The sequence below is a fragment of the Eucyclogobius newberryi genome, unplaced genomic scaffold, assembly GCF_026437365.1.
Source record: "Eucyclogobius newberryi isolate DKJ021-1_F unplaced genomic scaffold, fEucNew1.0.hap1 SCAF_6, whole genome shotgun sequence".
Lineage (NCBI taxonomy): Eukaryota > Metazoa > Chordata > Actinopteri > Gobiiformes > Gobiidae > Eucyclogobius > Eucyclogobius newberryi.
In genome coordinates, this window is record NW_027316278.1 from 19,717,669 (window position 1) to 19,730,910 (window position 13,242).

Below are 13,242 nucleotides of genomic sequence, written 5' to 3' on the forward strand. Positions count from 1 at the left end.
AGTACAAAGTCAAATGAACTCAGATCTGGGCTCTTTTTTCCTATCATTGTCAAAAAACATTCTTTCCCAGTTTTCGCACTAAAAATGGATTCACTTCTTACTCAGAAGTTGCCACAAATAGCAAGATACGGACAACTCGAAGTGCTCTCAAACACATCGGTGGCTCGGGACAAGTTGTGTTGGGGTGTTGCTAGTGTTATATGACTTTGAAAGCATTTGGCCCGCGGCTCAGCTTTCCACATGGAGGGTGTGGTGCAAGGGCATAATGCCACTCATTCCGGCAATGCCCACCTGTTTAAACACATCGCACCTGTTGCCAAGGCCTGACGTACCACCAACTGACCAATCAGACGCACTGGGCGCCCCGTATTGCCATACAAGGCCTCCTCCTTGGGGCACCCGGCCTCCATCTAACACCCATATACGCCAACGTTTTATCCCCTGACTTGTTTTGCAACTTCCAGGCTTCTGTACATTATTCTGTGACCTCCCCACTATGCCAGAGACATCAAAATACATTAAATTCAATTCAATATGCTGGAATAAGAGCTATACTTCAATATTGTAAGAAAACACTAGTATGGATGTGAGGCGCTGGCATGGAAATCGGGTCTTTGGGGAATATGCTAATAGGATACGGATTAAAAACACTGGTGTAGATGATGGATGCCAAGAATTTAGTGCACAAATATGCCCCGCATGATTCTTTTGTACCTATAAATTCATTTTCTCAGCATCCTAAAATGTGTGCAACTACGTTTTAATAATTAAGGCTTCTGTGTGTTATAATTTAAACTTTATTTTTTACAGTGGTCATTGAAAGTCTAAATTGTGTCCATCCCCTAAATATTATTAATCTATCATGAATATCAAAATACAAATGATGTTTCTTTAATGTAAAAGGCAGAGTTTTACTGGAATTTACTGGAATACAAAAGCTATACAAACATTTTGTTGAACTTTTCTTCACACAAAATCACAATTGTTTTTTGGACTACACGTTGATTTGAGCACATTTAAGTAACCAATGCTTAATATAAGTAACCCAGTGAAATACATTTTACTGGTACAATTTTAAGCCTACAGCTCTGGGATCTAACTCTAAAAAGGACAGTGCACAGTACAGCATATATAAGTCCAGAGGAGCGAACTAGTCCAGTGTGGTAAAAGTATATTATTCAGCATGTGGACAGTTAGTGGGGTGCAGCATGGTAAAACAGAGTGAGACGAGTATGAAAGTGTGACAGGGAGAGTGAAAAAGCTGTGTGCAGTGCGGCGCGTTGGCTCGGTGTCTTTCTCTGTGGTCCCTTCGGAGGCGTGCTCCTAATTAAACTCCTTCTTCATGACGCTCCCTCATGACTCGACTTGTCAGTGGGCCCGTGTGAAAGCAGGCGCAGCACAGACATGGCGTCCTACATACTTAGACCACCATCTCATTTGTACCCTTCAGCTCGGCTCATATAGAGTACAGTGCCAAGCTGATCCAGACTGGGCCGGGTTTAAATGTGGAATACAGTAAGCAACGTGACGTAATGATGACCTGGGATTGATAAGGACATTCAAAGAAGTTCATGGTCAGAGAAGAGAAACAGTAAAGTAATCTTCGTATGTTACAGTGCGAGCATGTCTGATCCTTTCTATATCAGTCAAAATTAGTATGATTTAAGTTTTCTAATGTATTTAATTATCGTTCTTTTTAAGCTCATTTTGATTGGGTGGATTTGACATCTCTTCTATTGCATTTCTAATTCAAATACAACATCTTGTAACTTTTTTGGTTTATTTTTTGTTGAGTTTTCTTTCTTTTTTTCGTGTATTTCGTGCAATTGGCCCCAGGAGGTGGCAGAGGAGCAGCTGACGCCTGCCCAGAGCTCTCAGCGCACCAGGATCCTTCTGCTCTACATTCTGGCACCCCGCGCAACCTCGCTGTCCCCATCCGTCTACTGCGACCACATAGTTGTGTCCCAGTCTGCTCGTCGCCCTGCCACCATGACCCCACGCTCCACTATTATCCTCTGCTGTGGCATCTTCATCATCACAAAAACATTGCTATGGTTACAGCTTTACTTCAGATGGACCCAGTTGGTTTCAAGTTTTGTTGGAAGCAAGTGTCATATTTGGCTCTAACACATTCAATGTTTTGTTTCTCTGTGTCTTAAACCCATTTAACCAATTGACCTTTGTTGCCAATGGGAGCAACAGCAGAAGAAACGCACAGAATGTTTAAATATATGAGTGGAAATTGTCAGGGGCATTTTTAGGGAGTGTTTAATTATACTGTAATCATAAAATTGTTACCAAATTATTGAAACATATACTACATTTACAAATGATTTGTATTAGCTTGAAAAAAAAATCAGTAAAATATGAAATGTAAATGTTAAATTATTTGAATTATCTCCTTAAACTGTAATTGTGGCCTCAACCTGTTCAAGGATTACAGGTGTTTCTTTTGCTAAAACCTGGCACATGACATATTTCTTTCTTATAAATAAGGGTTTTATGCATTGTCCCTTGTCAAATAAATAAATTAATTCATTAAATCAATCATAAAGAGTTGAACTGGTCCTGGTGCCACTCTTGGGCCACCGAGAGTAAAACATCTGGACACGCCCCTGAAAATGACAACAGATGAGCACGGAAAAAGCTAAACTCTGAAGCTTAAAGTTTAATTGGCTTGGCTGCGATGTACTGCATAATACATTTGATTTATTTTGCATTATAGAGGTTTTTTAGAGCTTGCTTATATAAACATGGTTGAATTGAAAACTCTTAAAAAGTTGGTTGATTTTGACAGGTTGATGGGAAAAAGCTGGTAATAATCTAGATCTTAAAGAAAAGTCTGGGTGTTCAAAATGCCCATAAAACAAAACAGAAGATCGAGGTGGTTAAATTATTGTGGATTAAGGCTTGCTGCACAATAAGCACAATCACATTAGTTCTGTATTTTCCATTTCTTCTTCTGTCAGTCAGGGTTTGTGTGCTTGCCCCTTCACTCTCTTTGTGCATTTGAGTTGAACATCAGAGGGATCAGGCTGGCTTAGTTTATTGGAAGCAGATGGCAGACCAAAGGCTAGAAGGCCACAGTTATATGAAGCGTGGTTCGAACATGCCAGGACTATGTCGAGGGGCATGCCCATGGATGATGGCTGCGTGGCATGTGTGTGTGCGTGGCATGTGTGTGTGTGTGTGTGTGTGTGTGAGAGAGAGCATTTGGGTGAGAAGGTCTGACTTTGTGGGTTGTCATTGTGAAGACTATAGGGCTACAATTCCTCTGTGGCATCCTGTCTGTTTATTGTATTTTAATCTACAAATTGCAGTACTGTGCCAATGTTTTAGTGAAATGAGACAAGGCCAAATGTCTACTCAGGCTTTTGTTTTTTGGTGCTTTCAAATCACAGTTTACATGCATCAGGATTTGTAACCGTTTTGCTACACGGACCAAAGATGCAAACAAATTAAGATCCATGTCCGGGTAAATTGTGTCTTCTAGGGATAGTATGTCGGTTATGTGACATCATAGGGTTACTCCAGATATTATTGGTATCAGTTTTTACACTGAAAACTCCCAGACAGTGTGTGGTCATATGCCATTTCCTGTTCAGTGCATCAGATTTGACTTTTTGAACTGTCTAATAAGTGAAAATAGATGCCGGAAATGGTTTTATATCCCAGTTAAATAAATGTACTATTTTTACAATACTGAAACATGTGTGGACAAATAAAGGCATATCTTATCTTATTATCAAATCAGTTATTGGCCACGACAGTAAGACACATATTGGAGATTGGATTGGCTCAAAAAAAGCCCATCCCAAATATCTACCTATTTAAATTATTGATGTAAAATAACTGTATACTGTTGTGAAAAAGGCCTTATTGTAGCACGGCAAAATCTCCACTGAGCTAGTGAGAGGCCGATGCAGCGCTGAGGCCCGCTCGCATGGATACAGGGCTGGCCAGTCCACAGCACACTACCAGATGGTGCAGTGTTTCCCATATGGAGCAGACACACTCGAAGCACATGTCAGAATCCAACACTGTTAGCTACAGCAGCATCCCGGCCCTAGGAACAAAGTGGTCATTCAGGCCAGTCACTACAGTGTATAATTAGCCAGATAGACACTATAGCGCACAATGCCAGCCCAGTTAGACTGGATAAAGGGGGCACTCATCTCTGTGCCCTCTCTGGACCATCTCTCAATCTTTCATCCTGTCTGCCCTTCCCTTGCATAATACAGTACAGCAAAACTGTACGCTGTTTTCATCATGATATTTGGTGTAATAATGCAAATTCATGTTTTTGTTCATTGTTTAAAGTTCTTTGTGAATAAATACATAATACCTGCTTTAAAGTCTAAATGAAGCCTTTATGGATAAAAGTGAAAATCACCCTTTTGTCCCATTTGAATTGGGGACACAATCATGGGTCCGGACTTGCACAATATAAGATTTGACAAATAATAATACTTGTCAACGCCTTTAAATAACTGTTAAATGGTCTGTTATGTGGCTCATTGATGAAGCAGTATTCCGTTTTAAGACTCTGCTCTACTTCCTGTCATTTTCAACTTTTGTTTTTCAATTGTTCTTCACAAACTGCAACTTCACTGACGTAAAACTATGTCAGATATCTATCACGTGAACTATCAAGCAAACGGTATAGTATACACTTTAAAGAAAACATCCCACATCTGACATTTGAACTTACTATTCTTCAGACCGCAGTGGACGTTCACTATCTTGATATTTCGCATGACTGCTTTTTGTTGTTGTTGTACATTTCTGCTATTGTTGACGCATATCCTCGGTTGGCCCGCTGTATTCCAGAGAGCCTTATCGTGTGGGGCCACAGCCGGAAAAGGGAGCCCGAGGGAGGTCACAAGTAACAATGACCAGTTACTCGACCTCTATACTGCGACCCCTGAGTTTCCACACCCAACACCAACAGGCAGCCGAAGGGGGAGAGGGCAGGGAACGTCATCTCCAAAAATAGATCTTCATTATTCCAAATTTTCCGCAAATAGTTTCAAAGAACAAGGCATCATTTCATCTTAATAGCGAGCATGAATTGTTTTGGGTAGCACAGTGGAAAAGCCTTGGCTCCTTCTACGAGCGCGTGGTGGCTTCTGAAGTGGCCTGCCTTTTTCACCGCTTCACACCACAGGGACCACATATTGGCACAGTTTAAACAAGGCTATTTTTAAAAGCTCCTTTTATTGTTGCGAGTAAGTCAGACTTCCCCTGTAAGTGTATTGACCTTAGCCAACAGCTTTGACCGGCATCTAAATGGTACCCGGTTTCTTGTTTGAAAAACTCCCCAAGTAAGGACAATATACGCCGCAATATCTCTTTTTAGTGTTGCGATTGTTTTGAGACGAAACATCATAACACAACTCTTATTCACAATGATTGACAATTGAAAGCTATAATTTTCTTTCATTCTAATACATGACTGTTCCAATAGTTTATGACCAGCTTTATTAAATCAAGCCGTTGCGATATAAACAGTGACATAAAAAGGACAATACATCTAAGTGCACTTTTATAAATCACGGATTGAATTTAAAATATTTAATTTAGCTATTAAAATAGTCATAATTATTAGTTTTTAGTTCTTATGTTGTGACATGAAAACCCACAACTATATAAACCAAACAATCTCAACTGCACTGCAATGATCAAATCCCAAACCAAAATTCTCAATGTTTTGTAAGTTTGTAAGAGTCAAATTCCAGGTCTAATGCTTAGTCAACAAAGTCAGAGTTTTGCAGCACACTATAATTAATACTAATTAAATGATAAAATAAGATACTAGATTTTGTGTGAGTGAACTATTATTATAATTTAATAACCTCAATTAAGTGCTTTAAAATTTTAACTTGGCATGTTTCGGTAAAAAACTGCCATTGTATAAAACATAAATTTTTTTCTGTTTCTATTAAGCTTGGAAATGAAAAAGAAGTCAAGGAGCAGAGTGTAAGTAGCCTGACAGTTGGTTGTGTAGTTGCCTAGGGCGGGTTTTCTATGGTAGAGAGACAGATGAATGAAAACCCCTCACTACACTACACAAGTCTCAAAACAGCCTCCACCCCCTCAAATTAAACAGGAGGAGAGCCTTTTCTTCTACCCTTTCAGCAAAACCACCAGTCAGACTATTTTTAGTCTTACCACACACTATTTTTAGAAGACTGAGGGTTTTTTGAGGATTTCAACAAAGGGATATATTAGAAAATAAACTATTTATGACGGTAGTCACTAAGATGTACTGTTTAAATCTCCCATTTTCAAATTGACTGTACAAAATCTATACTATATTCACTATAAAAATACATTAATGTATTGGAAGATTTTAAATAAGTTGACAAAATAATTTAGTTACATAGAAGAACCTCATCATATCATCAATCATCAGTTCTTGCCACTGTATGTATTATTGGTTACATAAAGTCATGCAAACGTTTACACCAAAGTGTGTAAATGCAAGCAGAGCATTTCCTGTTTTTAAAGATACTGATACTCTGCTGGCAGGGGTCAAAGGTTAATGTACTTGGAAAGTCAAAGTCACTATATCCACCAAACTCCTTAATCCTGAGCTCAAAGAGAATCAAGCTGTTGATTTGGCTGTCATTAGTAAACTTCTAGTTCACTGTAATCATGTGACTGCGCCGCCCCAAACTTCTGTCCCATTTCCCACCACGTGCTAAAGGCCCTGGCCCCTGGGATAAAGAACGCAAAGCCAACAACACCACTACTTCTATGAGAGGCTGAAGTATGTCAAGTTTATCAAACTGTTATAACACGTCTTCAAAACCATTTTTCACTTGCATCGCTCATGGCAAATGTTAAAACCTACCTTTTCAAGACAAAAAAAAAATCTGAAAGAAAGTTTATATTGTAAATTAATAATTCGTACACATTATTAGCTTTCAATGCTGTATCTGTGATTTTAAAAAAACTAAACATTTAAGACTCTTTGGTACTTTGAGACGTGATAACTTGTGATGTGATAGACTTTAGCTGACACATACTATACTGCACTGACTTTAGCTAACACATACTGTTGACTTGTTGGAGGGTGGATCTTGTTATTGTTTAGTAATGCATCACGCTAAAAGGTACTCAGTGGACCAGACAGCGTGCCCTCTATACTTTAATTTAACCGAAACAGTTTCAGTGAACAAAGCTTACAATGTAGTGCGTGGCCTTTTTGCTCGCTCTCCATACCAGCCTTTCTATAGCTCTTGTTCTGTTCCAGTCGGACTGTCACAGGGTTGAAATCACACCTGTGCTCCTCTCACATCTCCGCTGTACACGGCAGAACATACGCAGCCAGGGTGAAACATGGCGAGGGAGCTTTGCTGAATCTCATTAGCCAAGCGGGTAGTCATTAACAGAATGACCTTTGGAAATAATTACCAGCCTTCCTCTTCTCTCCCTCCTTCTCTTCGCACACTCATCCATTCCCCTGTCCCTCCCCTGCCCCTCTTTATGTGCTTTAGTTCTTTCAGAAATACAGAAATTATAGAAAGGCAAGAGTACATATGTAATAAAGCAGGCGGTGGTCCCCTGTCTGAGATTACGGAGCGAGGTGAATGTTCAGATTAGGTTAATCTTTTGAAAATGGGATTGGATGCATGCCTTTTCATTGAGCCAGGTAAACAGGCAGACGGCCAGGTCAACCTAAAACCAAAAAAGCATGTGCAGCCCCATGTGCTACAGGGTTCTGTGACGGCTGTAGTTATCACAAGTAAACAATTGTCAGTGAAATAATATCAGTGGCTGCTCTCCTTTCTGAGCAGTTTAGTGAATAACCATCGACCATCTTTGTGTTCATTGTTGTAAAATAGGGGATTACAAACACATTGTGAGAACAGGGATTGGGGATTGAGCAGCTGGTGCTTATGTTTGGACCTGATCTAAAACCATTCGGAAAGCAAAAGAAAGAGCACTTTCATGTGCAATTAGCTGCCTAGCACTTGCATAATAAAACAACAAGAACAGCTCAAACACACTTTTTTTTAACATGGAATAAAGGCAAAGCGGTGAATCTATTCTCTTGTCATTTCCCAACACCACTTCCCATTTCCCCTCTAATGCCATTCACATGTCCAGGAAACCAGCTTGGCAAACGGCAAGTATAGGAAATCTATGTGCACGTTTGACTGTTTTATCTGCAGCCAGCCTCCGAGTGCACTGTAGAGCTGCCAGCATGACATGCCTGCAACCTGCTAGGACAGCAGACAGCGGAAAGACAGTCTGTGATTGCTTTAGCAGAGGGCTTCAAAGGCTCCATGAACAATCAGCTAGCACTTAGTGAACAAATATGTATTTGTTCAATGTCCACCACTGTGATATTCTGGATAAGTAAAATATTAGTTTCTCTATGTGCTTTGCTATGCATATGAAACCTACAGCACCAAGACAGAAATAGTCTAAGGAAGAGGGAGAGAAAGCCCTGCAGCCTCTTGTAAACATGCTGTAGCAGGAGAGGCTGTGCATCGCTCTCAGTGCCACTCGCTCAACAACGCTAATTATCAACCAAAGACATGCTAATTACACAGAGCTTTATTGCTAATGTAGCAGGCCTGTATGCCAGCCGCCCACACTGTGAGCTCCGCTCCCCTACCTCTGCTCTCCTCCCACTACACCTTCAGGCGCAGCAGCAACATGCCAGAGAAATTCAGACTTATTCATAGAGTCTCCAAAGACAAGTGTATGAAATATGATATGTCACAGAAAATATGTCAGTTTTTGGGGACATCTGGGTTGCTTTCTCATTGCTAAATTCAGTCCTTCATCAAGTTCTTGACCTCTGTCCCATTTGTCCATACAAAACAGGAAGTCCGCCTCGCTCCGGCACTCACCTCCCTCAAACTGAACAAGACACCTATGTTTTTGCCCCTGTAGCGTAGCCTGGCAGCAGCACACACGGATCGACAGGAGGCGACGACCTCCGATACTCCTCTACCCACCCAGGCTAAACGCACCAGGGTCAGCCCGGTGGTCAATCCTGTTAGCATGCCGCATCTAACTGTGAAGGCCTCTGTGACTCAGTCCTCCAGGGATTACTGAATACTTAGTGCATCTCCAGTCTCTTTGTGTCTCCCTTGCCTGTAGTGTTACTTGTAACTTATAGCCCTATAAATAGCCACCCAATCATTGATATATACTGCATTTGACAACTCGTCATCACAGACAATACATTTGTTAAACAGTCAGTAAATTATAGAGTCAGTGCCTCATGAAGTTATAAATATAAATTGTGGCTTTATCTTCAAACTATGCTTTGTTGTAGATCGGGCCATTGTTTAAATCAATAGGACTCCTCTTAAACGCAAAAAGTCCCACATTCTTCAAGAGGGCAAAACAAGTACACAGCCATTATGGTCAGTATGTTTTGATTGCTACATCTTCACCATATGGTGCTCAAATTCAATACGTTCCATATTCCAGCTTAATTTGTGAATTTTAAAACCTTTGAAATTCTATCAGGAAGGAGCAGAGGAGGATATTGTAAGGTCAAATCTTTAAGGAGAAACATGTGATATCACTGTACACATTCTGTATCCAGTCTGGGCCAGCATGCCATCTGGAATCACAGCGCTCCCTGTAGGCCTTTACACCCGTGTGTGGGCAAAGAGCCCAGCAACACCCTGATACTGAGAGGAAATACATGCCATACTGGTGCTTTTTGCATTTATCTTTTTCTGAACGTGTACCAAAGGCAGTGGTATACACTAATTAAGAAATAGTGCATGTTTGAGTGTGTCCTGACAGCTTTGCCTGGACAGTCGTCAGGAGGTTATGTAACAGGTTCAGGTTGAGTCCCTAAAGCTGCAAGAGACTAACAGTGTCATTTCCTATATTATCTCTACCTGCGGCTTTTACCATGGCCTTGAGCCTTGACAGCATGTGTCCAATACAAGAGAGAGCAACATCCTCCTTAGAGGTGACAGCTCTGCTGCTTCCTCACCCTGCAGGATCTGTTTAAGAGGTTTTGAAAGGCAAATAAAGATCCTGTCACAGTTTGTTTGCTTGCTGGTTGGATTGTTCTCAGTGACGGAGGGTACAGTTGTGAGAATATGATGCAGTATGGTAACAGTGGCACTCACCTCCACAATGTCTGAGTTGGTCCGGCTCTCATGTGGCTCATTGTACTCTGTGTATTTGAGCAGGACCTTGTCCATGTCTGTGCTGGCGTACTGGAACAGCTTGTTGGTGCTATTGAAGATGATCAGGGCAATCTCACAGTCACACAGCACACTCAGCTCATACGCCTTCTTCATCAGGCCAAACTTTCTCTTTGTAAATGTCACCTGGTAAAAGAGACAAAGAAGAAGAAGAAAAAGGACATAATGAAAACCAGCTAAAATATTAAAAGGGATTTATCAGATAATTTATGAGATTTTTTATTTTTTTTTTACATCGAGTTCTTTTAGAAATGCAGTAAAGCAGATTTTGATTGTTCAGCTCTTTCTTACTGTAACAAACTATCCACTATACCAGGAAAAAAGAAGCTTTGCCTTAATTTAGGGAAGTGAAAACCCTCTGTCTCAGACAGATAACGGTAAAAAGACCAGTCAATGCGTCTACATCAAAGTACAGAGGTTCATCATGGAACACGTGTCAATTTTAAATCAACTCCAGTTTAGCTGCAGTTTATCAAAACATGTTTATGAAAGACAATGTACTAGCCCCCATATATCACATCTTTTTTACAATATCTATGTCTATTTACAAGCGGTAATATCTATGTCTATTTACAAGCGGTAATATCTATGTCTATTTACAAGCGGTAAATAATTTCCTATAGCGACAGTGTGCTTAGACAAACAGCAGAAATACCAGAAATGGCAACCTTTTCATCATTCCGTGGTTATGTTTATGGCTATTGAGTAAAAGGGCTTGGTTAGAAAACAGTGTGCCTGTTTTGTTCAAGAATAAGAAGCTATTCCGCTATAGTTTGGATCTGAACGAGAACACTTAAAATGTGAGATTTTGGAGGGTTGTGCTTGCTTTCTTCCAAGCCATGTGTCTAGACTCCACAGTCGTCTACAAACTAAAAAAGAGAAAATATGTCAGAGACAGGCTGCCTCTTGGAGCAAATCTGCTACTTTTTTATTAAAATACTTTTGTCGTTTACATTGGACGTCTGTGTTGATAATGCCTTTTAGAGATGAGAATATTTGCCAACACTGTGCCCAGCTGGTAACTAAAGATCCCATTTGTTGATTAGCTGTGTGTTTGTCTATCCTCTTCTGACACTTTTTTGAGCCAAAAAACACAGATTAACACTCTCTGAAGCAAATGCTCTCATTTCTACACACCAAACAAAGACTAATATTGTGAATGTATTATGCAGTGCCCTTCACATATTCTTCTGAGCTCCTTACAACTTCGAGGCCTGTAAGAGGATATAAGGTTAAATGGATATTGATAGATAGTTTTGGATTTCCTGAAATTACATCTCCCAGGATGCACCAGGGAAACTGAATATGAAACTACCCCTCGCCTCCAGCTTTTCTCTCCTCTTCTCAAACCAATCCATGCATTGCTTTTGCACACAGTTAGCTGACCATTTTCTTTTAGAAACAACACCTTTGTGTTTTATTTGTGGTTTGGGCACTATATTTTTACTATATGTGTTTAGCATTTGTGTGTATTTTCCTACTTTGTTTTTAGAAAATCTCTTCTTGAAAGTTTGGTATAGTACATTCATGACCAAGATGCACGTGTGAAGTCAAGCTTAGTTCCGAAACTAGCGCTCATCTGATTCACAGCCAACATACGGAGATACGACGGCCCAGGGCTCTAAATACCATGCTGACATTTACACAGCCATAGCTGAAATGTGAGGATAAAAAACAAGCTTGATTCAACCGCAGATCAAATTTCTTCTTGTGACAATAAGATTAATTGTCATATCCACATTGTTTTGAGATGTATTATGCATCAAAAATGAAAGCCGTCTAAAAAGGTCAGTTGTGTCAGAACTGCTCTATAAGAACCCAAAAATAAGGCAGACAATTTATTTTTCTTCTGAAGGGGACATACATTTAAGCCTAATTTGACTTTTATTTCAGTTGATGCATGCACACTCGAGTTGTATAGTTGTTTTTCATTTCTTAACAAAAATAAATAAGACTGTGGGTAAAACATGTATGGTGCAGCAATTTTTCACCAATAAAACTAAGTGAAAATCAGATGTGTATTATTATTATGCTGTTGAAAATGAATGACAAATCAATCCCTGTTTGACTGCACACTGTGACGCCAAAGAAAATAGATAATCATTTGAATGGCAAATGATTGGATATCGAACAGGGAAACATTCTATTTGTTATGATTTGCCGCGACTTCGGCATCTCCACAGGAGGAGAATGAGCGCTATTATGAAAACCATTGCTGACCATATAATAACGCCTACACATTTATCACACCGGCCCCCATAGCTCCACCTGACACATACAACCAGCTACCTCCAACCCATAACTATATAACAGCACTGATGCCATGTTGGGAGGGACAAAGTACTAATGGCCATAAAATACAATACAATTCAATGAGGTAAACGTCTAGTTCCTGATACACATCTTGACAGCCCGTGCACTGACCACTCCACTCATAGTACCACTGTTCTTTAACAAAAAATCATGGCCTGAAGTTTTGAGAAGTAAAATACATATTCAAAATACTAGTTTTGAGTAACTATATTCCAGTTTTGGAATTTGACAAATACATTGTGGTATCTGATCATGAAATGTAGGCTTCCAGCTGCACTGCTTTTGTGAGAAAAATGTAATATGCTGCTCTTACAGCAAGCGCAAGTGCAATTTTTCCTTCTAAAATGTGTGATGCAGGTTCTCTTATCTTATAAGGGCATAGCAAACAGTGAAATAATGTTTTTTGCACTATAATATAATGTAATGTAATGCTCCAAGTATCCAGAATACAGTACTGATTCCGACTAAGTAACAAATAACATTACAAGAGTTCAGTATTCTGTAACTAAATAAAATGTCAAAGTATTTCTCTCTACACTGGTCATAAGTTATATTGTCCTTCCAAACCAGAGCAGTCTCAGGAATTGCATGAGACCAAATTCTTGTTTCAAATCAACTCGCAAATTCCTACTTGTGTCCAACTCAGAAGAAAAAAAATAAAAATAAAATATATATATATATATATATATATATATATATATATATATATATATGTTTAAAATGATGTATTATGGTC

The 13,242-nt window shown here is 39.6% G+C and overlaps 1 protein-coding gene across 15 annotated transcripts in view; it reads right to left on the reverse strand.

The window, feature by feature from the left end:
- The window catches only part of mef2cb (myocyte enhancer factor 2cb), a 57,924-nt gene that overhangs the window by 12,957 nt on the left and 31,725 nt on the right, over positions 1-13,242 (reverse strand). For all 15 annotated transcript variants that reach the window (XM_072432474.1, XM_072432467.1, XM_072432479.1 and 12 more), the window contains one exon: positions 10,116-10,319. In XM_072432474.1, coding sequence (XP_072288575.1) covers positions 10,116-10,319 — 204 coding nt within the window. The remainder of the gene's footprint in view (positions 1-10,115; positions 10,320-13,242) is intronic.